Here is a 25,526-nt window from a genome sequence, read left to right as displayed (position 1 = left end):
TTACCAATCTATCTGGGAATGAGATTATAATGTCAATCTAAGCAAACTCTAGCTCTGCAACTGTTCAATGTAATTATAATGCATTAGATAATAACTACATGATAATCCATGTTATATCGCCAATTCGTACCTGAATAGATTGTCTGTAAGACTTTTATTTTACAAATTATGTATCGTTAATTTATAGACAGTAACGAATGAAGATAAGAAAGTAGCGCGATATAAGTTTAAAATACTCGAGAAGCTAGAAGATACAGCAGGATTGTCATAATATTCGTAACATGTACAATTACCAGCAGCAATAAAGTTTATATGAATATTAAATTAAATAATTTTACCATCTTTGAAACTTCGTTCTTAGCTCCCCTAAAAATTTATTGATCACAAAGAAATTGGATAATAAATGTAATCCCCTAAATAATCGTTATAATTAGATATCTACTAATAATTATATGCATCTATGATAGCTAGTTAAATTGTACTGCTGGATTCTGTTCATTATATGTTGAGTAAGTTTGGTGTCAATTAATTATTTGGGGTATCAGGTATGTAATATTTTCAATTGTAGTGGTAGAAAAAAGTAATTAACACAATAGATGGTAACATTTATTTGCATTTTGGAATAATACGGGTTTTTTTTTCCTATAATAAATACGTACAGAATATCATGATTATTTTCAACTAAATACGCACTTAGGTAACTATTACGAACAAATAAATTAAATCAATCAAGGATTAAATACATTCAGCGCTTTTGTCATTCTTGTTCTTTAGTTGATCTTTTGTACAAAAAATGTATTAGGTGCACGCACTGTGGTATTGCTTCATGTACTTTTGTAATAATATGGCAGGTTGCGTGCTCATCTAATTTAGATTTAACCATATACTTATAATATAGGAATTAAACAGTTACTATAAACAATGTGTATAGTACATAAATCGAATTTTAAATAGCAATAAGAAAAATTATTACGTAAGAAATATAACGGAAACTCCCTATATACCCTTGCTCGGTGTGTTGATTGGTAGTTAATAATACTAACAAATGAGGTAAATTTCATAGACCAACAGTTTCTATTTCTCTATTTCTCTCTTAAGTTCACTAGTATGATTTCTCGCAATTTATTACTTTATCACATCTTGAGAAAACTTTTTCATGCTATTTATTCCTCCTTTCACACTAAACTTTGGCTAAAATCAAGCAAGTAAACGTTTGGTTTGTTGCACAGAAATTATTCGGAATACGGTTTCTTGGTCAGAATAAAATATTCTTGACTAGAGCATCATCTAAACACTGAGATCTCTGTGCACGAGCACCCTCAACACCACTACATTTAAATGCAAGACGATTATTACTAATAATAACTGTTACTCATATTATTATTATTTTTAATACACGTTCTATAGTTAGTTCCGCTAGTATATTCGTTTTATTCTACAATTTCTTTTTTTTCACGTTTCTCTATACGTGTATGTATGTATGAATGCTTGGAAACATGTGAGTTAAATTATACGCCTATTTGTATCAATGTAATATCTAACGACTTTTGCAGTAGCCAACAAATTTAAAGCTTATTGAGGTTTCCAAATACATTGGAACGTCTGAGAATAAGAGATCGAGAACAAAGGTTGTACTTGTCACTTTGAACTTTCACTCGAGTGATTATAACTTCAATACGCCAACGAGATTCTTTACTGACTGCATAAGTAATGAGTGTGTTAAGTAGAAAAGTAAACATTTAAATCAACCATGAGTAAATCTGTATAATTACCAATGGCTGAGTATTTCCGAATCCTCAAAACTTAGATTAATTAGCTCATGTTGGCGATAATACATTCGTCAATAGCTGACTTATTCTCAAGCCTTGATACACTATTACAGTATGCATATTATTGAAGCAAGATGAGACAATAGGTATTAAATTAAAGAAAAAAAAAAACAAAAAACGAAAACGAAACTAAACTAATCTTACTTCATCTTTACATTAATTACCTTATGATATAGATAATAATGCAAGTTGTGGTCACTATGAACACGTCACAACATTAAAATATATTGTAGTATATAGCCAGTATGTACTAACTTATTAATCGTTAGATACTATTCATCTTCGTTTTATGCTTTTCATTTTTTTCATTTTTTTTTTTTTTCTAATCGTTCATTGTTGTATAGTCGAGAAGTGGTCATATAGTTTTGCCCTCATGACAATTTAGTCGGCTCAATATTCATATATATTAAATATTTGTTTATTTCATATTGAATAGCGCACGATAACTTAAGTACAAGTGGTCAACAGTTAACCACATATCAACAAATAACTCGTCCTTATCACCCCCTCCACCCTTCTCTTAAAATTATCCTATTTCATAAACTTCGGCAGAGCAGGCTATCAAGAAAAAGCGTAGTCCTGCCTTTACATTGTTGAGACTACTATGCGACACGTGTGTTTCAAGATATTTATTTTAGTTTGTTTGAACAACAGAATTGTGTAATTCTTCTAAGATTTATTATCAGCATTATTATTCTCAAGAAAATGTCCCAACCTCCGACGATACATGCGAGAATACCAATGATTAATATGATCTCAGAACATATTTGTCTGACGATAAATAGAATTTGATAATTTTTGGTATACAGATGTACCAATTTTTGAAAAAATGAATAATTTATAGCACAAGTACTACAATAGAGCTCTATGAATTCACCTATGGATAATTTGGCGGGTGACAATGTGATGAATTCGTCAAGATGTCGCCGAGAAAAATTAGAATCTTCAAACAGATCATAACTTCTCACAAGTTAATTTTATTCATTTAATAGCCAACCCTCAAAGTCCGTAGAATAACTTTAATAAGCAGGTGCTTGGAAGTCTCCCATACCTCGTTGCTGCTGTTGCTGCTGATTGAAAGGTGGTTCTTGATAAGCTGCGTCTGTAGCATCAGGGTAACTCGTGTAGCCCGCACCTCCAACTGGATCAGCTTCGTAACTTGGAGCAAAAGCTGCATCTGTGCCTTGCTTGAATCTTTGGAACGCAAACCAGGCGCATCCAGCCTATATGTAATACGGGACAATTAAAATCCTCGATACTAACCAGAGCATTAGTTATGATAGTAAAGTGAATAATAGTATCGTACGTATGTTCATGTGCCAATCAATTTAGATATGATATGAATATATTCTTCCCACTTGTATCTCTTACCCATGAAAATATCGAGAAGAAAGAGAACGCTATAGCTGCTTGGACATCGTTCACACCGATTCCACCCTTGGGCTTTTCTGATTGTCCCCAGGCGTTGGTTAGGTAACAGAATCCAACAAAGTACAAGAACGCCCAAAATCCAGAAATTCTAGCATGAAACGAATAGTGTCAGAGAAATTTTTTCATAGTGAAATAATATCAGCTACAACAATACTGCGTGAGGACTCGTCCAGTATCAATGGATTTCACTTTAATTTTAAAAAAAATGGATTATTTTACCAGATGTTAAAAACCAGGTATAATGTCGAGAACTTGCAAATTTCAAAAATGCGATCTCAATGGCTCACCAAACGATAATCATGGGTGAATTAGTAAAATAATGTATTTTTCATGAGATTGGGATATTTCTTACCCAAGATCCAGAAGAACGTAATGTTTGCGCGTCTTGACGGATGACATTTGTTCAAAGAGGTATTCTCCAGCGAGGAATCCGATGCTTCCCAAGAATGCAAGAACACCGATTCCTACGCCATAATTACAAGCATTTGTATCGTTATTATAAAGGCAAACTTCCTTCCCGTCCACCGAGGCGTAGCCTTTACTGCTGATGGATCCAAAGACGATTATTGCAAACAGCTAGGAACAAATTCAAAGGAATCTATATATTTGTATGTATGAATACCGATGTTGATATATATTTGGAAGTGTCGGATGATACGTAAGCTGTAGTGCTTTTAATTTTTACCATAATTTGATAGCACGTTATCAATCTAACCACAAGTGAACAAATGTTCTGGGTAAACTTGAACCCGTTGAGAAATAAAACAGAGTATTCTGTTAATATTACAAATGCTTTCCACGGGAATGAAAGTTTCGACAGTATCAAATATCCAATGAAATCTTATGCGTGTAATTATCTAGTGAAATGGGATATTTGGTATTATTGGTCCTTTTTTAAATTTATAAGCACAGTATTGTTCATCAATTGTATCGATACACATGGCTATGTTAAACCACGTTATCAAACGCGCTAGAATACTGTTCGAGACTGCGTATGATTAAAAAATTTTAAACATCAGTATCAGAGGTGTAAGCTAGGATATTTCTAGTCAACAATTGTGTCAGGTATAATAAATATATTAATTGCGTATCTATAGAATGTAAAATCCCCAGGGGAACAATGGTGAACAGAAACAGGCTCATTGCTGCATAACTACCACACGTCCGTGGATGCTTTGTTAAAATTTCTAAACACCGCCGCGATCGCAAAGATTCATGGAATCGCTGAATGTGCAAGATTTCGTCCGTGATTACAGGAATCGTGACAGGTCGCTATTGTCCGGCACAACGGACGAGCCCTAAATACCAATTAAATTTCGCTCGTTTAAACGTTGTAAAAAGTGATTCGGCAGCGAATTAAGCCGAGCGTGACCTAGATACGGATCTGAAACACCATGAGAGTTCATCTCATGGGGCGTATTGCATTAATTCGTGAAAAATCAATAGGGCAACCCCGTGTAGGCGTTAAGCGGGGTGGAGAAGGGGTAAGAAGCAAGGGGCGGGGTGGAGGAAGAGACGACTGTCAAAATCGATGTCTGACAGGAGTTTGAGGATCGCTTGTAACGAGGATTCGTAATGACACGAAATGCGCGGCGATATTACGCGGCTTGCGATAAAGACTTTCACTTACCAAGCACAACGCTCTCAGTATTACTTGAGGCCTTTGGACAAATGCGATAGGGTCGAAAGGAGCCCCAGCCTTTCCTCCACCGTAAGCTCCGCCACCGTCCATCTTTTCGCGATACTGAACTGGTGGGTATTTAAAGCGTACCCCGAATCCGCGGCTGTTGCGATCATGTAGATGGCGTACTCGATCTAATTTACCGAGAATCACTGTCTCGCAGCGTGTAGCGCCATCTTGCGGACTTCTGACGAACTCAGTCGAAGAAGAACTCCGTCTTATCGACTGAAATCACAGTCGGTACAGCTCTTCTCCTCAACTTAAGCATAACGGGCGAATGTGTGGGATTTTTTAAGGATGACCAAAAATAATCGATTTTCGATTAAAACGATCATCTTTTCCCGATTAATCGCGTATAATCGATTGTTTTTCAAACTCTATTATTTTTGCGAGCAATTAGTTTTTTTTTTTCCCTACTCCCACGAACGACGCAATAAAATGTCAATTTATGTGATTAAAGTATCAATTATTATTATCGTTGATTATTTATGCAATAAAATTATTACTAGAGCTACCTTGAGGAGACTGTGATTTAAGGGAATCAAAAAACAAGTTACAACTATTATACGACAAATCGAGTATTGAGAGACTGTGCGCGCTGTTAAACTGAGGCGCGAAGAATTTGATTTGAATTACTTTAGTCGTCGGATTCCGTTCCAAACGATTACATTTGCCTTGTATTTTATATCTAATTTTAAATTATTTCAAGAATTTCGGAAAGATACATCCTCACGTTAAACGATGAAAGCAATCAACAAATGTTGACGTGAATTTTTCATCGAACTTTGAACATTCTAATGGAATATTCTTCCTTCTTACATGAAATAAAAGGCAGGTTCGATTCAAATCTATCTGACGATGAAAGCTATTCATTATATAGTTATTATTTTCACCAAGAGTAATGAAAATGTTATCTTACATGCCGTTGAACGAATTTTCACATGAGAAAAACGTTGTTAACTTTGGTAGCAAGTATAATCTATCAGATATCCCTGCTTTTTCACGGCTTCGTGATAAACCTTGTGCAGCACTAGAATAAGTTTACATATATCTGTTTATCTTTGACATACGGTCGACTAACGTTAGCTGTGTTCTATGAAGCGATCGATCATCATTACGCTGTCTAGTTAAACGTATAGATTTTCATAACGGAACTCCGTCCACCTACGCGCATAATATAATAATCGTTAAAAAAATGTATGAACGAAATCACTGAATCTAGTCGCAGATTTAATCCCGCATAGAGTATTCTACTAGATTTCATTTTATTTCTTCTTTATTACTAAAATGATTCATAGAAACTTGACTCGTCGAACCGGATGACGTTTCAAATAAAAATTCATTAAGGATGTCTAAAACCGACCAACGATCCTACCGTGAAAAAGATTAATCGACACACGCTACGATTGTAACGGTTTATTGTATGCCCACGTTTGGTGGGACGATCACATGGCGGATCCCAGATTGGATTACATATCCATACCTCCTCCACACGTTATATCCGAAGGTTTCGAAAGAAGATTATGCATACACACAACGAAAATAAGCCAGCACTGCTGCAGCAGGAGAGAGAGATAGAGAAAGAGGAGTGGGAATGCGTAAATACATATAATTATGAATAATGAAAGACGCGTAGAGACCAATAATTAGGTTCGGTTAGGTGATATTATACCGATTGCCATCAATACATTACGTAACCTGACTTGCGTACAGGTTTAACGGAAATATTTTTAACATATCTTATTGTTATAATAACCGTTTGTCGTACCGATTGTATATTACACGCATCGCACACTTGTTCATTCTAGAATACCGTATGTATCGGGTATAACAGATAAACGCCGTTAAACTTCACAGGCAACCGACTCAAAGTCGAGGCGAAGAGCATGATTGAAAAAATGCACTAGACTAGATCTCGAGTTTTCTCACTTTATATTTGAAACGTGTCTTTCATAAACGATGATGAGACCCAACTGTCAATTTAAATCGCACTAAAAGTAATCATTTGGAAAATCGTACGAGGACCGAATAATTTTCTCGTTCATTAATGTCTTATTGGACGGAAATTGGACGATGAGACAAGAATCTGAAAAAAATCAATCACAACCGAGTCGATAAGGTAAGTCGTTTAGAATAATCACAATAATGTCAAAAAGTTGTCAATGAATTGTTTAAACAAAAATTTGTTCAACAAATCTATTGAGAAATTTAGAAAAATCAACGAATTCATTCGATATGAAACAAAGCAAATTTTTATTATCGAGTCGGTTATGATTGATTTTTTGCAGATTTTCATCTCATCGCGAAGTGTTCAATATTCTCACCGAGACTCACTTTTGGTTGAGAATATCCGTCCAATAAGACCTTAAATCGGTACATAAAAATGAAGTTCACAGAGTTTGAACTTTGATTTCTATATTATCGCTGATCGTTTTCGCTGATCTGAGGGAACAGGTTTTATTCAGAAATGATAATCCCAATCGTGTGCTGAATTTGCATTTTCTCCATAAATGTCGAAAGTTAACGAATAAATTAATTGTATGCTGAGGAGATTGTAGTTCTCGCGTCGGTAAATCCGCAATCGAAATGGAAAAAGACTCGTTGCATGTGCAGCGTGTGCAAATCGGAGATACGTAACCCGTGGCCTTATTTATTTCGTAGCAAGTTTTCAGCTCTATAGAGTATAAATTGAACGATTATACACCGTTTACACGATAAATAGAATGCGAAAACAAATATGCTGGTTAAATCGTATATTAGAGCGATTTTATACACATACACAATGATACACAACACGATCCAGTCATCATTATTACAATGGGAATGAAAAATAAACTATAAGCACGTTATTGTATGTACGTGCCTGTATAAACATCCATAGCGTGTATGAAAGATCGTGAAAAGACTTCCTCTCAGCAGTAAAGAAAATCGCGAAAGTTTTTGATGTATGAAGCAGAGAACCGCTTCATGGATATACGCGGTTATTTGAATTTAAAAATAGGGAAACGCAAATGGCTGTCACCGGAGAACGGTCGACGCTATTGAGCACACGTTTACACGCGCTCTTATAAGCATACGTGTACGTTTAAGGTACGTACCTACGTACGTACGTACATCGTTGCCGGCGATGCCGTGAATGCATAACCACGTTTCACGCCCTGGCCGAGTGTGCGGAAACTAGACGCACGGACATATCTGCAGGACAATCTTATCAGCGACGTCGTTCTGATTTCGGGGACCACCGAGCACCAGAGATTATTTGCCGCGTAAAAACTACCACGCTGGGATCAAATTTCGCGTCGTTCCGACGAAATCATTAATTTTATAAACGCGAGTGAATTTTATTTGGTATAAGAGATAAAGCTGAGCGGGTCTGGTTTTGGCCGTTGTTTAAATCTCGGTACTATACATATAACTGACATTCATTATCGAACAAGACAAATGTACGTATATTTAGCGGATCACGAAACGATGATTTTTTTTTTCTTTTTCATCCTTTCTTTCGAGACAATGAAATTTGTCCCTGATCCCATATTTAGGCACGAAAACGGCACAACTCGTTTCAGATCGACGCAGACAGAATTCATGTATGGAAGGTCATTCCACGCGTCATCCGGATTTATCGTAAAGACAAAATTGCATTTCCTCGTTCGTGACATCGAAGGGAAATATTTTTCAGCTACGAGCTTTGGTCGAACAATATGGCGTCGCAACTAGGTTAGGAGCCGATAGTTTCAGATATTTTGCGGTAGTAAAAAGTTCCAAAACACTTCGTGCCAGCCGTCGGACTTTAATTCCGTTACGTTGAATCGAAGTGTGGTAAAATACGTAGCGAAAAACGACATTTATAATTAAATACGAGGCTAGTCGTTCGAAGCAGATGGCGTCTCTCGATACTTTGAATCCCGGCAGAGATCGTCGATCGCTGAAAGTCTACCTGCCGGAAATAACAATTTATAGTGTAAACTCGGCGTAAAAGCTTCGAATTTTGAATTTCGCCAGCAACATTACTTCGGCCTCCGTATTGCGCCTGCAGTTAAGACGTCAGTGAATGAAATACGCGGGTACGTAGATCGGCGTCTTCGTGCATGCGTGTCGCTTTCGCGGTTGTAGAATTCACGCACACACGATGATCGCCTATCTCGCCCGAAGCGGTATGGCAAGGCACTGGCCGGCTGTGTGCGTGGGCGCCAAGGTTTGCGTGTTTCGTCTTTCGTCGGTGTGGGTGCGCGTATTTTCGCTTAACCCGATGCCGCCGCAATCTCAGAAGTCGTTGCCGCGCTGACAGGTCCCGATCGGCGGCCGTACGCGGATTGAAAACGGTCGGAAAGTCGGTCTGAAACAATAAAAAAAGTCGCGTCTTAAACGAGCCTCTTGCAAGTCGACGACCGGAAAATCGGCATCTCGTTTCGCGCGAGGGGGAAAAAACGGGATTATCACCGAGTGGTTGAATTCGATCAGTGCACCAAGGAGAGACGAACTTGAAATTCGAAAGGAAAACGTAAACAGTGCGTTGTGTAGAAATTTTTGTACTTTTATCTTTTCATTTTATTTTACTATCATTTTTTTTTTTTTTTTATTTCGTTTAATTATTTTTTTTCTACTCTTTTACACACTGCATTCAATAATATTATTTATTTTTCGATTCTCCGCGGAGGAACCGGTTGCTACGATATTTTTTACCGACGATTCGAAATAGAATTTGACATCATACGTGATACGTGAATATAATTATATACCTGTATAATGAGCCGCGTGGAGCGAGATCGATGTATGGATAAGGTGTCCTATTAATTAAAAAAATCATTTCCCGATCAAGATACAAGTTGGATCCGTGAACGAGGTATAAAGAAAAACTGTGTCGAAGAGAAGTGAGGCAAAGTTTTAGCGGCGCTACCGACTGTAATATAAGTATATATATAAATATATATGTATTACAGTTGGCGCATGTCAAATGCTCTCGAACCGTCGACACAGCGTGTGCCGCAAACCCGTGACACGTGACAAGTGTTAGTTGGGAATATAACGGATATAACATTTCGCCGTAGAAGTTGGAAGTTTGGGAAAAGTGAAAAATATCAGATACAAAGGGGGTGACAGTGGGAGAAGAAAAAAGAATAATAATAATAACTTTCGAGTGTCGAGCAAAAGAAAAAAAGAAAGTTGACGTAAAATGGCGGGAAATCTTTCTATCGTTGTGCCTATTAATTTGTGACTTCTTTGTTTATTTTACACTCTGTGCGATATTAAAATTTTAACGATACAACGACAACGTGTACGTATGTATTTAAAGATAGTGAAGACAGATAACGAGTTGGTTCCTGAAAAAGACGCTGTTGCGTCGGTTGGCGCGACGATCACCATATTATACATGCTAGTTCAAGCTAAGGGGGAAATTATGGGAAATTCGATAGGAATAATATGAACAGCGTTGATTTGTATTTAAAAAACGTGCAGTGTTTCGTATGAGTATAGTGGAATAATATCTGATGACGCGATCTTTGAAAAATCTCGCATGTAATGCAACAAAACTGTGATTACCTAGCGTTACAAAATTGAAGATAGTTTGAAATAATTATACCGATTGTGAACTAAAATTGTATAAATCACTCGGCGACTGAAGTATGTCGTGTTAAAAAGGCGTAGAGAATACCGAGGATTCTGAAAAAAAGGATTTTGTTTCTTCGATCGGCGCGTTCCACTTTCAACGTTATTTTAATGTCACCTCTTTTTCCGTGATGATAGTTGAATGTTTGGAATATTCGGTAAAACGCAGAGCGTCGAGGCTGCTGCAGGAGGAGGAAAAGCTGCGGATGCAGCGATGCTGACACCGGCGCAAGACAAGAGGCTGGGAAAATTGAAAAACTCCGAGGATGAGGAAGAGGACGCCGCTTCCGCAGCTACGACCACTCCTTGGAGCGAGCTTCTCGTTCATTCGGCTGTACCGGCTGCCGCCGTTGCTGTAAAGCTCTGCGAGGATGCACCGGAGGATGATCACCTCGCCGTACCTTCGCCGGGAAGCAAGGAGAAGCAGGGATCGGTCAGCAGCTTCCAGAGGCGAGCACTGAGCAGGATAAGCTTCAAGGGAGAGAGCGGACCGTTGCTTGGAAGGTAGTTTGAGGATCCGCTTCGTATAATGACGATAATCGGGGCGGGGTCCGAATTTGAAAAGTTCCGAAAGCGCCTAATTCCGAATTGTATGCCGGGGAAACTTGATGTGATGAAATCGAAATTTGAAGACACGACAAAGTTTGTTACATTAAATTTTAGCAACGGATGCAAGAAAATATAGCAACAGTGATCGCAATGAGAAAGAATAGTAACGGATGCTAGACTTTCCGGTTTGAGGACTGAGCGGTAACCGGAACTAAAAATTTCTCTCAGTGTGAAAATCATCCATCTTCAGATTAGTAATTTTCTTCATTTTTGCACTTTCGGAACTTTTCACATTCGGAATTTCGACGACGCCCTTAACAATGACTAAAAATTAGAGACGTTTCATATTTTTCAACGTAGTTATAAGGAGAAATGACACGCTAGTATGTTAAATAAAACTACATTATAACGTAATCTTTTTCCTTTTTGCAACGTTCGATCCGCAATTTGTATGATGAACTAAATTTTTACGGTCGAGTAAAGTCTTGTCACTTATTTATCGCAATACAATTACAAATTCAATGAAATATAATACCAGTTACCAGGATCGAAAACAACAGCAAGATGAAATATGTTTTAGGTTTGCGGCTACAAAATTAATTATATTTATGTTTTTAATAGTCGTGTAATAGTAAAGTGACCGAAACTCGATAATTCAGAAGTCACGCGCAAATAATTGGTAATAATTATATTCATTCGTTGATAATCGTGGCAAAACACGAAAATGTTTTGCAAAAAATGTTTCAAACGATTCCAGCTTGTAATAAACGTAAATTCCCCAGCCAAGTGCAAAGTATTATAATATAACTATATAAACAACTCAAACTTTATAGCCATTTCAGCAAATTACAACCTTTCAAATGAAATCATATTTATTGCTGATAGAAGACACAACATTTTTTCCTCTCCAATAATCGCTCGTTTTTGTACGACTGTTAATTGTTTTGCTCTTCTTATTTTTCGTTTTAAAAAACCACAAATTCATGATGTTGCTGGTCAGAAATCCGGTCAATATGGATAAGCAATTTGTTTATCCTGTTTGTTATTCCCACGTGCCGCTGGTTTCTCTTCGTCGTAGTTCAACGTTTCATCGAGTTCGCGAATCAATTCAGTAATTTTTCGCCAGTGAATTAATTTCGTTTTACGACCTGTTTGCTTTTACGTAGGGAATTTTTACTGCCCGCTAAGCTATTGGATTGCTGCTAATTTATTTGTGGTTAAATATTACAATCGAGCTTCACTCAAGTTACGAAAATACGATTAAAATCAAAGACGAAAATCCAAAAATATTACAATTTACAATAACCGCGCTTTTCTAATAAAAACCCCTCCTATTCGTACAACGAAAAAAATCGCCATCGAAGTGTTAAGACACCATAATAATTGACATGATAATCGGAATCCCAATATAACCGGGTTATTTTTCGAGGGGGTTAAAAAAAAGTACAACACCTTGACACGACAAGTTTCAGAAAGCTTAAAAGTTCATTGGAATCATTGATAACGGTTTTGATAATACTCGTAAAGAGTGATAAATTAAATTGGTAAAAAAATATATATATATATCTAACAAGCGCGTCAGCTCGGCCTCAACTATTTTAGCTGCAAAAAATGTCAGAGGTCTAGATAACTTGTAATAATGAATTGCGACAGCAAGTTCCAGTCGATTTTTCCCAATCGTTTACAATTACGCGTCGCCGAAATAAAAAAAAAAAAAAAAATGTACAATGACATACATTCACAAATTATACGTACGTGTATAATAATAACAATATGGAAACACAATATACGAAAGACAAAAATTGACTTCTTACGGAGAAAAATTATTATCTCCCGATTGTGTACATGTATAATAATAATATATACGGTACAATACGCAGAAGGAGTCGAAACGCGGTGTATGAAAAAGTTAAAAAAAATAAACCATCGACCATATAAATTCGCATTCTCAAACGTCATGTTTTTTTTCTTTCCTTTTTTTTTTTTTTTTATATTGTGCTTGTACAAACATTGTAATACCTATGCAGCGTCGTTTCTTTTTTTTCTCTCGCATTCCGACGTCATTATCAACCCAAGGTCTGAGCTTACGAACGGAAACGTGAAACGGAAAAGTTCTTAATTAACGAATAATCGGGGGGGGGGGGGGGGGGGATTTCTCAGACCGTAGTTAAAGCAAATTTAATGGTTTTCTTTGACCCGAGTTTCCGGCTTCGTTTGACACCCTGAGAAGCTCCGAATTTCCACGGCAAATTCTGAACATCGTTAGATCATCGCTTCAACGTTTTCTCGATCAGTTTAACAAGCTCGCCTTTGTTCCGCCGAGCAAAGTCACGTCCGTGTATCAGTTGCGTGACACGCGTGTGTATTTTTACTAAGCATACATACATTATTCTTGTACGTGTATTCGGATATAGAAAATATAGCTGCAGCCGGCGCCGGGTGATTTTAGAATTCGTATTTATGTGATTTATGTCACGATGAGTGAATAATCGTCTACTAAAAATATTATCGATTTTTTTTTTTTTTTTTTTGACCGGTGTACAGAAATCGGCGCGGTGTAAAAATCAGCAATCTTCACATTCAGTCTCGAGTGTCTTTCAACGATTTTTAAATCAGACATTTTTTCTTGCGTAGATTTTTCTAACCTTTGCTTAGTTCGAGTTATATTCGCGTTGACAGTAGCTGAGAAAAATATGCATTATCAATTAATCGTATTACAAAATATAAACACAGTATATTTATGTGTATTTCTACCGCGAACTTACCGCGTCATCAACTTCTTATCGGATGTAAGCGGTTTGTAAGGCGCAGCCACATTTCCTTCCTAGTTTTTTTTTTTTTTTTTTCTGCATCACTTCTTCTAATCACCGCAAACTTTGTCCTTACGATGTTGATACACTTTTGCGCAATTTTCCCAACGCGCTGAAATTCTGGATCCTGTAACGACTGGAACTGTTGGCGTGAAAAGAAGAAAAAAAAAACATTTCATCCGGTAAGCTTGAATTTCCGACAGGCCGATAACTTATTTCTCAAATCCGACAGACTGCGCGAATAATCGTGAATGTTGCAACAAAAAAATAAAACAATTTTTTATCGTTTGATATTATTTTTCCCAAAAATTTCACGCAAAGTAGTAACACGTGAAGGATTTTTATAATGACGTTTGAATTTCGTTTCGAAACATTGACGAAAAAATTTGTGTAAAAATTAATTAAATACTTGGATTCAAATGCTGACTGTAAATATTTAAATTCCCAACTCGAGGCTTGAATTTAAAATCACAGTTAGATCGAATTGTGAGAATTTATTTAATATCTATCTATCTGTTATTTCCCGCATCTCTGAGCAGTTCACTGATCCAATCGAGACGAGACTTGAATTCGTTTTGCGCAACTCGAGTTCAACAACCACGAACTGTATTTGGTTTACAAAATCGAAACCAAGAAGCGTCTCAACGCCGCACGACTTGATTCAAATACAGAAAACAAAAAAACGTGCATACGAATCGACGCAAAATTAAATCGCCCGAATAACGAAGACGTGGCTTTTTGCAAACGGACACACGTGCGTGTCATTTACGTATGAAAAAGTAGCTAAGCATAGACTGAGAAAGAAATTTATTTACGGTTAACAAACGTATATTTGAATATGGCGAAATAAATGTTTCGTTATTATTATCACCAAATTATAGTTGAGCCAAATATGATTTGTTAACTATTAAAAAAAGTAAAATTTTATAACAATACCGAAACATTTATATTCTATTCGCCATATTCGAATTATATGTATGCTTTTGTTAAGAGTAAATAAATTCTATTCTCAGTGTAATTGCGACTCGTTTCAGACCTGCAGTAAAATTACCTGCAACGTGTGACGATGATATTTACTTTCGCAAAATTTACTACCGCTGCCAAAAATTTCTACATAAAACACGAAGTCGATTAGCCAGGCGATAGGTTAATATTATATTATATTTATTTATTTATTTATTTCTACGACGTATTATTTTTACGCAGATATTATAAAATAATTTTTCAAACTCTTCGCGTCACGATCAGACCTTTGATAATTACTTTCGACAATTAGTTCGCGATTCGATGTCCGGTCGCGCACTTTATTTCAGAAGTATCGAGAGTCGATCAGCTGCTCGTCATGCTGCTTCCTCAAATTTTGTGTACCTATCAACGGACTGCAGGATCAGCGATGTGTAAACAGTGCCGAAAATAGACGAAACGACAGAATTTAGTGTAGGTAGGAAGGTGCTTCGAGTCTAAGTATAGATTCACGGTGCTCAACAAATCTGGAGCACAATGCGCGTGAAAATACGAGAATAGCTCCCTGATTCTCCATTATATATTTTTACATTTCTCTTTGGCCGTCTAAAGGTGTAATTTTTTAAATAAAACCGATCTCGAACGCATCTTCAACGATATGTATTGTGGGCTGGGGTTTAAATTCCGAATTTGAAAAGTTCCGAAAGGGCGAGAATGATATAGTTCAAAAATCTGAAACATCGAAATGAATTGAATTTCTGGCTTGGTGAAATTTCACCACTTTGATCTTTCTTTTTTTCGAATGTTCGATATTTTCATTTTTGGAATACCGATAATTCTAATTTTCGAATTTTCACATTTTTTACACCCAATTGTTGTGTAAATTACGCTGTGTGTGTATATTTTAATTTTCGTAATTTCACTCTGTCGAAACTTTATTTTACGGAATTTTGCATTATCGAAACTTCAATTTTCGGAATCTTGCATTTCGGAAATTTGAGCCGTTGGTTTTCCGACCGTTAGAAACTATGTTTTTTAGGTTTGCGCCTAACTTTCTCATCTTATTTCTACACGTCTATTATTATTGATTAAACAGCCATGAGAATTAGAGAAACGTCTTGAATTTAACGAAACGATTCGGAAGTGAAAAAGAAAAAAATACATACATATATATATATATATATATAATTGGTGTGAAGAAAAAAATGCTAAAGATGAATAGAAAAAAAAAATGATAGTTCGCTCTAATGCCTACCTCACTCTATCAAAATAAACTACCAACGGACATTTCGCCACGGAGCTCTGAGAATAGTCGAATACTATTCTTTTTTTTTTTAAATTATTTTTAGACTATTCTTTAACTGCGAGCGGTGAAAAAAACAATTGGATTTTTTATTTCTGTTCTCGACTTAGAATAACCGATCTTGTCTGACAACCTTAACCTACATCGCTGCATATGCACCGAAAAAACTTGAACGTATTATATTTTCGTAGAGTTGAATTGTTTGAATGATAAAAAATTTACCAACGAATTGAATTCGAATTAGTATTTTTGATCCGTTTATAGTTTATTCAACAAAAGTTGCTTGTAGCTAGTACTTTTTTTTTTTTCTCTCCCTCTTCCGTTTGTTTTTACATCGAGAAAAAGTCTTGTCACCGTACTTCGACTCGATTATTTCTATTGTATTCGTATTCACGTTCAGGCAATTAAACATTTCTTTGCAACTATTCGAATAGGTATATATGTATATAAACATACTTCAGACCCTGAAGAGTATTTTTGCAGCATGAAAATATAAACATATATTTCCTTGAATTGATCCAACATTAAAATTGTCAAATTTGCGCGATCCTATAAACAATATACATATTGATTTAAACTTTTATTCGGACAATTTTTTCACTTTTACTCACTTCAAGTATATTATTTTAGACTTATTTATTTTATATTCGTTACATACGGAGTTAATTTTAGAAATTAATCTTTATTGCATTATTCAGTTCATTTTACCACCGGTTTTATTGTAATTGCGTGTCAAGATAATTTCAAACTTGAAAGCCGACGCTTATACGTACACACATTTATACATTTATGCAAATAAATTATACGATAAACATTTCGTTTCATCAAAGAGGATCAAGAAAGTCGGGTGACTTGAATGTTTCGCTTTCCAACCCATGCAAATGTAGCTAAGTTGTTGAAAAACGAAACAATTCGTAAAGTTTGTTAACGTTTCTTTTTTTTTTGTCGTTCGTGCCAAAGTTTTGTAGACAATTGATAAGAAGATGAAAAAAAAAAGAATTGTCACCGTTCTCAGAATTTTGTTACATAGTAGCTGAACAAATTCTGAGCATGATATAACCATCGAGACTTTTATAAATAATCTCAGCAGCTCTGATATATATATATATATATATATCCATCTCTCTTCTCTTATCCGTCCAATTGAACTTTTTCTTTCTTCAATGGTTCAGAATCGCAGCCAACGAGTCGGAAACTCGACCGCGTGCCCTCCTTAATAATTACGTTACATGATTTGATATCACCGTATATGTAACGTCGGTGATATTTATTATCTGAAAATAGCATATATTTATACGTATATATATATATATACACGACACGTTGGCCAACCCCGAATTACGCATACAGAATGAGTTAGGATGACGCTACGCGGAAAGAAAGAAAGAAAGAGATATATAGACAGATCGTATAATATGTATTATGCTCTGGAACACTTTGGGGAAAGATGAATGCATGGACAAGCATGTGTAACCAACGTTAAACAAATTAACCCAATGATAGTTGTGATTTTTACTTGAAAATAAAAAATAAATATAAAAAATACAGTAATCAACGTAATATAACGAAAAAGACACGTATTCGGATAAGAAAAAAGTAACAAACATTGATTAAATTATAAAACAAATGTAATAATACGTCGAAGAGAACGTGCGTGATTGATGAAAATAAAAATAGAAATAAACTAATAAGATGAAAAAACAAGAGGGGAGGGGGGTGGACGAAAAAGCTTCGGTGACAAGTCACAGATGAGAAGCGCCTAGCCAAAAACGATCGCAAAGCTCTCCAATTAGGCCAGGCAATCGTCACAGCGTCTGTGCTTGCATGTGCAGTCACGAGCAGAAGCTCGATGAGACAAAATCGAGCTTGGGATAAAGAAATAATTAACCGGTAGATTGTCGAGACACGGTATTAATTTCTTCTTCTTTTTTCTTTCTTTTTTATTTTTTTTGCGTTTTTTTCTTTCCCTCGTCCGTTGGATGACGATGATATGAAGTCGAATTTTGCTCTGGCCAAAAAAAAAAAAAAAAAAAAAGAGGCTTGAAAACATAAAGGATAATAATAACAAAATAATAAATAACGTTTCTCGGTGTAATTTGCAGCGGTATATATAAGATGAGAAGGATTAATCGCGAAGTGTCGGATAAGTGAATGAGCAATTGCAGCTAATTGCGCGTGTGTGTGTGTATATATATATATATATGTATATATTATATATATATATTATATATATATATATATGTATATATTATATATATATATTATATACATATATATAATATATGTATATGTATATCTGTGCACATTCGTATACGTAAAGATATAATATTTTTATACACATATATGTACGTGTGAGAACTACGCGCCGTATTTCCGTAAATCTTACGCAAAGTCTAGGTTTATTTATAAATATACTCGGGGAATCGTCGTCGTTGTCGTCGTAGTTTTCGTCTGGTAGATACGATCTCGGTTTCAGACGTTCGTTTCAATACAGTTTTTTTTGCAATGCTTGAAAAATTTACATTACGACCGAGCGTCAAATTCAAATGTACATTATATATATATATATATATATATATATATATGTATATATGTATATGTATGTGTGTGTATAACTTGACCGCGTATCCACGCGGTATAAAGAAATAATAAACCGTCGTACGTTTGTGAAGTTATAGGTGAAAAGATAACGAAATAACAAATCGTGGGGGATTAAAAAAAAAAAAAAAAAAAAAAAAAAAGGTCGATAAAGCAAAAAATGAAGAAAAAACCGATCGAACGTTCGTACAAAGATATTTCGAGAGAACTAAATCGTAACGTGACTGAATTGCAACGCGGTTGACTCGTTACGTCGAGAAGTGAAAGAAAAGAGTAAAGAAAAAGAGAAAAAAAAAAAAAAACAACAACAACAACCAAACATCGAAACTTTGATCATATTTCGCGGTGAACAAAAATCGCACGACAATCGCGTCTTACGCGCAATCGCGGCTTTGATTCAGCCACGTGTCGTGATGCGTGTCGAGTAAAAACGCAAGAAAAAAAAGAGAGAAAGAAAATTGGAGATTCCGCAGCGCAGTGCAGTGTAGTGCGGTGCGTTGCAGTGCGGCGTAAAAGTGACGAGGGGAAATAATTGTTTTTAAAATATTAACGAGACTGGTTATTTACTCGTTTTTCTTTTTCTTACACCATTAATAAACTGATCGCGACAACAACAAGAATAACAATAACAGTGATATTGTTATCGGAGCAGTGGATAAACGATGCAAAATTTTGAGTAACCCCTTGTGATAAAATGTTCGATGTTGTGTAAAAAAAAAATTTAACTGCAGATTGTAATTGACATCGAGTGCCAACGAATGTGGTGCAAGCGTTTGGTGTGGATTTTTCTATGGCTTTGGACACGCTGTGACATCTGGTTATAACAACAACAATATAATATATTAATAATAATAATAATAATAATAATAATGATGATGATGGTGACAATAATACCTACGACGGATAATACGCGTGTATAATAAGAGTGAAGATAATAAATATTGTGCGACGAATATTGTATAACGGTTGAGTGTAAAGTAATAATCACGGTGCGAATGTAGAGAGTAGAAGGAGAGAAGGATAACGGAGATGAATAACCGAAGAACGTGGAGAGACGGCGAGAGGGTTGATTACTAGGACTCGATATTATCGTTATTCAACGATGATACGGACAAACAGCCATCTTGCAACGAGTTTCAGGGATGCTAAATTTAGCCAGCAAACGCGACCGCCATTACCAATTCCTGTCTCAAGTTTGTGCTAGCTTTAAGGCCTTCGGGCCAGAGGCTCGATCCGCAAAATCAAAATCGCCCGTGTGAGATCGCCCCGCCCCCACCCCGCAAAAAAAAAAAAAAAAATTCTACGATCCGTACGCATAGGATCCGAGGAAAAAAACCCGGGAGTAAAAAGAGTCACGATTCTTCTTGAACCCGTAAACAGTTGATTAAGACGTGAGCGCAGAAGTGATGAAAAAAAATTTTTTTGATAAAAAATAAAATTAAAAAAAAAAAAAACCGCAAACCTTTGTAACGTCGTAAAAGTGATGTGTGATATTATACATGTAATAAATACGACCTATCTGTGCAAAAAAAAAAAAAATATATTTTGTCGAATGATAATATTCGAGGAAGGAAAGAAGGAGCAGCGGATATAATTTGAAAAAAATTAATATACAAGATAATATTGAAAGATTGAAAATTTGATAGTTTGAAAAGAGTTTTTGGTGTTGTTTGTAATAAACTTTCCGACATGGCGGACGAACCTGCAATCCCCATGGGCACCCGAACTCATCTAGGCGATAACATCGCCTTGTCGGGTCTTCGCAGAGCGATTTCCCAAGTATCGATGCTCGTCTTCAAAGCCACATCGTCCGGCGAAGCTGCGTGGCGCGATGAATTCCTCAAGTATGATTAACGCACGCCAAGCAACAGGCGATTCCCGTAATAAATTAGTCAATTTCACCGTGACACGGAGTCGCGTGTTTGTTTCATTTTTTACGTCTCTCTCTGTTTTACAATGTTATTCTCAAGTCTGAATTTTCACATTTCAATCAGGCTTGCCGGTAGATTTTTTTATTTTTGTCAAATCATCGGATTTGTTTTTTACTCCTTTTTTAAAATTATTTATCATGAAATAACGGAAAGTAAAAATCATATAGAGAAACAAAGAAGGCTTCGTATCTTTCTAATCAAGTCGTACAACGGACAAACGGATGGAAGTTTAGACACCCACGCCTGCAGACCGAGATTGTATAAATTTACGCATAATGCGATCGGCACTAATTCGACATCCGTGAAATTATGCCGTTCGTATACATATTTCTGATTTATGCATCTGCAGCCAAGTCGTGAACCGAAGCGGCGTACGATGTGAATTTGTAATTTTCGTCAAAATTGTATATTTTTAGAAAATATGAATTACCGAAGCTAGTAACGTGAGTGTGACGAAACATTGGGGACAAAAATAATCACTGTTTTCCAATTTTGTAATGACTTTGAAGCGGTCGAGTTTTCAAAATATCAATTACTTTTTCCTTATTATAATATACTGCTGTTCAGAGATTTTTAAAATTACGAAATGAGAAGTTTTCCGAAACACGAATCGTTAAGATACTAACGTTACTACACTGAGAAAAATGTTATTTGTTACAGTAACTATAAAAATTCAGTAAAACAGGTATCGTTAAAAAAATTGTTGGAATAAAAAAAAACGAGGTACGCGCAACCATTTTGCGCGATTGTCGATCCTTTTTTGGTAATCGCAACGCAAAACCAGTTTCTTCGGCAAACTCTACTTTTTTAGTTAAACAAGGCTTCAACGTCAATTTATTCTTGCACGAGCATTAAATTTTGGCAACAGTTGCAAGAAAATATAGCAACAGTGATCGTAACGAGAAAGAATAGTAACGGATACTAGACTTTCCGGCAACAGCTAGAAAACTAATTTTCACTTTCTACCTGGAACAATATTTTTCGATTGTGGTAAAAAACTAAAATAGTCAAGGACTGAGCGGTAACCGGAAATAAAAATTTCTCTCAGGGTAACTTCAGCCTCGTGAGAAAATCACGTTCACGTGTTAATATTAATATTAATATTGTAACGTGCGATCGCATTATTTTAATAACTAACTGTGCAATTATTTTGTCGGCAAAAGAAATCGCCAATTTCACAATTTCCAAGTCAGGAGCCTCTCTTTCTGGGGGGATTGTAATTTAGTTATTACGATAATTGCCCGGCAAGCAGATAGAATAATCTAGGCCTGTCTGGAGCTAAGAAGATTTTCGCAAACTAACTTCAATTATTTTATCGTCGAGAAACGGAAGTCTTGCTGCATGTAAACGTATAAAATATCCAAGTATACGTACGTATACGTGTTCATCCTCCTCGAGACCGTTGACTTTCGCCAACGACTTCCTCTGTGTACACAAGATTATACTTCGTTAAAGTTTAAACGATCGTAAAAACTGCACGTGTGCAAAGATCCTCATCACGAATCATTAAAGTCATAACACGCCGAAATTATCTTTACCTTTCTCTCTCTCTCTCTCTCTCTTTTTTTCTCTACGCTTCTTTTCAAATATTTTCACCCGCGAGTTCAGGGACTTGAAAATAGCCAAAGATGAAACGTTAATGATAGGCTATAACCGTTTTTTGCCGCCTTTAAACTCTTGGCTATAACGAGAAAAAAAGTAAGAGAACGAAAGCTGAGGTTATACAGACGTATTTAAAATCTGCAAAATCTGTAAAATTGAAAAAACAAAAAACAATTATTTCATTGACCAATACAATCCAAAAATGAATCAAAGTATAAAAGAAACGACAATTTTTACGATTCTCTTCGAAAGCTTTATACGCGTGAATCAAAGTCTTGCGACAAACGCTGATACTTGGTATTTTTATTCATCGGGAAATAACTTTTGCAGTCACCATCGCGTTAAACTTGTTTCTTTCCTTCTTATTCTTCTTTTTAATATCACGCTGCACGCGACATCGCGCGTAATTTTTCCAACTTTAAGCATATCTATTATACACGCGGCTCGGCAAATCTAAAAGCGAATTATACAGCGGCAGCATGCAGTCAAGTAGCCTTGTCCCAAGATATATAACCTCTCTTGATCTATAATTATCCACACTACCGTCAAAGAGTAAATTGTTTACAAGTCTCTTCCAGCAAATAACGTTATTTTCAAAGCTTCTCCTCAATAGGTCCGAAGCGTCTAGATGTACGTACAAAGTACACGATTGCGACGATTATAAGCCAGAGAGAAACTTACAACAGTTATATTTTTAACGGTAGCTCATAATTTATATCCTTCGGTTCTGTATCGCACCTCTCGAGGCAGCGTATTCGTCACGCACATTAATTGCAATTAAAAACAACTTTTTAGTTCCGGTTACCGCTCAAATGAAAATTAGTTTCTCAAGTTTTTATTTCCGTTGGCTTTCTCTGTTCGGGCTGACAGTGTCAGGGTAGCAACGTTCGGGGTCCACCTCAAAGTCAGGGTGACTTCGTCGCTTTGGTTTTGAGCTTTTCCAAACGGCGAAAGAGCCGCGACGGAAATTGCACCAGAAACTAAATCGGTCCTGCGACTTCCGGCAGGGATTGGTTGGAAACGTGTGGCGGTATTTCGTATGGATTAGTGTTTCAGGGTCGAACGTCTCTCTCAAGCGTGATGCCGACGTGTTGGAGTTTTGCGATCCCGGGAAACGAGCGCGCATGCTGAACCATGCAGTTGATGCTTAAATATAATTTTGGTAATATACGCGGAACAGTGATGTCGGTGCCGACACACGATTTAATAATATATCACGCTCGTGTGCCGGAGCTGTTTGTGGAGCTGATATGCATGTGGCGTTTATTCTCCGCGCGGAAACCGCGTCAACAGAATTGCCGTCGTTGCCTGATAGCTTTTCGAAACGTCATCTCGGTCGCATATGAAAAAAATCGACAGTCAGAGTTACCAGGATTACTAACATGGAAATATCGAAGATCCAACGCGAAGAAACATATTCGTGGAACTGAAGATCTTCGATCATTCGAAATTTCAGTGTTTCAGATTTTCAAATTTTCTTGTTTTCACACTTTCAGAATTTTCAGGATTTCGGACCGTTCGAAACTTTCATGTTTCGTCAAAGTTTGATTTCTTTACTTCAATTTTCCACACCAAAGACCTCGGAATTCGGAATTTTCGGAGCTTTTTAAATTCGAAATTTCAAGCCCGCCCCCTTTCGTATTGCACCCATGCAACCGACTGCAGAGTCCAGAATGTTCTTTTTTCGCGTCCTTGCTAAAAAACGTCATGGAAACCACACCGGTAGTGAACGTCTTGACAAACCAAGGGTTAAAATAGACTTGTGTACACTGCGAACCGCTTACAGTACCCTTATAGCTTATACTATACTGACAAGATAAAATTCTCTTTGTAAACTTAGCGAAAACCGAGAGCACCGAATGATCCGACATCGATTGATCGATAGTTTTGCAACTGTTCGACTTCAATTTTTTGCCTAACAAAATGGACGGGAACGCAGACTCTTTTCTTATCAAACTGTTTCCAAAACTCGTCTTATCGTTCACCGGAATTAATTGAGATTAGTAGAAGATTATTCAATTTCTGCCCATCAATCATCGATTAGACATGAAATATTCTGAAGCCCGAAATGCTTGGATTCTTCGGATGACAATTGGGCACGAAAATGGCGGGTGTGGCTACGCAATATGGCGGCGAGAACCGACAAGCTATAAGCAAAGTGTTTTAGGTCAATTACGCGAGTACGAAAGTACGGAAAAGTCCGCGCAAGCTGTGAAGCTTCGCTCATTTCGCAAGGAATCGATATACCGCAGAAAATTGGATAAAAAAGATCTTTTAAAATTAAATATGGCCCACACTCGGAGTAACGCATTATTTTGCCACCAGATGTCACAGCAACGTATTTTCGTTCCCAACAGTACAACGATCGTTGTCGCGGAAATTACAGATACTCGGAAACTCTTTGAAATTTTGACAATCTTGATGATCACGGACGAAGAACCGAGTCGATGATAAATCGGCTTGACGATCTGGATCAAGAGTCGGGAATTGGAATGATTGGTAATTTTCGGTGATTAATTTTCGGAGATTTCGAAACGTCGCTTTTTGGCCTTCACTTTTTGCGTCTGTTTGTTTTCCCGCTTTATTCCGTCCGTTTGTGTATCTGGATTCTAATTTGAAGTTGCGGTTAAAGCTTGGACTCTGGTGGCAGCGTGATGGCAGCTGGGATCGTTCAGAAGCAGAAAAGAGAGAAGGACGTGAGACGTGTACATACGTGTGTCGGTTGAGAAAAAACACGACGCGGGCATCGTTCCGAATTTGCCACGATCGAGACAGAAAAGTTTTTGCATCACCCGTCAAGCGTATTTTTTCATCTTCCTCTTTTTCTCCTACAGTGATTACACTGGTCCGAAAAAAAAGAAACCTTTTTTTTTGTACTACTTCTTATTATTACGTGTAATTATAATAGATTTGATGCTACATTGAATCGAAATATAGTTATAAGAAATATAATGTACCACGTGTAGTGTTCATGTAATGTTTTTCTTTTGCAACTAAACGTTATTTCTACTTATAAATTATAATCAAACATTAATTGACCGCAACAATATTTACGAAAAGGAAAAATGTTACAGAGTTAAAAAGTTTAAGCATTAAAATCGTCAGAAAATCTATCTACTAGTATAATTCTAGTTATTTTGTAGATTGCTTTCTTTTTTCGTATCATCGATTCAAGTTTCCCGGCGAATCGACCGACAAAAATCTGCAATCATTACTTCTGAC

General features: G+C 36.5%; 2 protein-coding genes and 1 long non-coding RNA gene across 13 annotated transcripts in view; 1 reads left to right on the top strand and 2 right to left on the bottom strand.

Moving 5' to 3' along the window:
- Positions 1-643: 643 nt before the first annotated feature.
- Positions 644-5,084, bottom strand: LOC124298621 (synaptogyrin). Its single transcript, XM_046750847.1, has 4 exons — positions 4,891-5,084; positions 3,613-3,836; positions 3,201-3,348; positions 644-3,052 (listed from the first exon to the last, which is right to left on the bottom strand). Exons 1-4 carry the CDS (start codon positions 4,990-4,992, stop codon positions 2,849-2,851), a joined length of 678 nt encoding a protein of 225 aa, XP_046606803.1. The 5' UTR covers positions 4,993-5,084; the 3' UTR covers positions 644-2,848.
- A 4,069-nt stretch (positions 5,085-9,153) lies between these two features.
- LOC124298622 (uncharacterized) overlaps positions 9,154-25,526 on the bottom strand; it is a 69,060-nt gene continuing 52,687 nt past the window's right edge. The window contains exon 3 of the long non-coding RNA XR_006906849.1: positions 9,154-9,277. This is a non-coding gene — a long non-coding RNA (uncharacterized LOC124298622). The remainder of the gene's footprint in view (positions 9,278-25,526) is intronic.
- Positions 9,233-25,526, top strand: part of LOC124298619 (G protein-activated inward rectifier potassium channel 4-like) — a 54,516-nt gene continuing 38,222 nt past the window's right edge. Inside the window, exons 1-3 of one of the 11 annotated variants that reach the window (XM_046750838.1) lie at positions 17,973-18,081; positions 18,276-18,352; positions 18,846-20,615. In XM_046750838.1, coding sequence (XP_046606794.1) covers positions 20,461-20,615 — 155 coding nt within the window. In that variant the 5' untranslated portion in view covers positions 17,973-18,081; positions 18,276-18,352; positions 18,846-20,460. Of the gene's footprint in view, positions 9,450-9,547; positions 11,053-17,918; positions 18,082-18,191; positions 18,353-18,501; positions 18,652-18,845; positions 20,616-25,526 lie in introns of those variants that run through there. The other 10 variants (XM_046750835.1, XM_046750836.1, XM_046750842.1 and 7 more) reach the window with 10 other exon arrangements.

This window comes from Neodiprion virginianus, chromosome 2 (genome assembly GCF_021901495.1).
Source record: "Neodiprion virginianus isolate iyNeoVirg1 chromosome 2, iyNeoVirg1.1, whole genome shotgun sequence".
Lineage (NCBI taxonomy): Eukaryota > Metazoa > Arthropoda > Insecta > Hymenoptera > Diprionidae > Neodiprion > Neodiprion virginianus.
Note: the sequence above shows the minus strand (reverse complement) of the source record. Positions and strands in the feature narration are given on the sequence as shown.

Coding starts and splice junctions, on each gene's coding strand:
- LOC124298621 (XM_046750847.1), bottom strand. CDS start 4,992: ATGGACGGTGGCGGAGCTTACGGTGGAGGAAAGGCTGGGGCTCCTTTC. Junction 3,837..4,890: donor TACTGAGAGCGTTGTGCTTG/GTAAGTGAAAGT, acceptor ATTTGTTCCTAG/CTGTTTGCAATAATCGTCTT. Junction 3,053..3,200: donor TCTTCTCGATATTTTCATGG/GTAAGAGATACA, acceptor TATTACATATAG/GCTGGATGCGCCTGGTTTGC.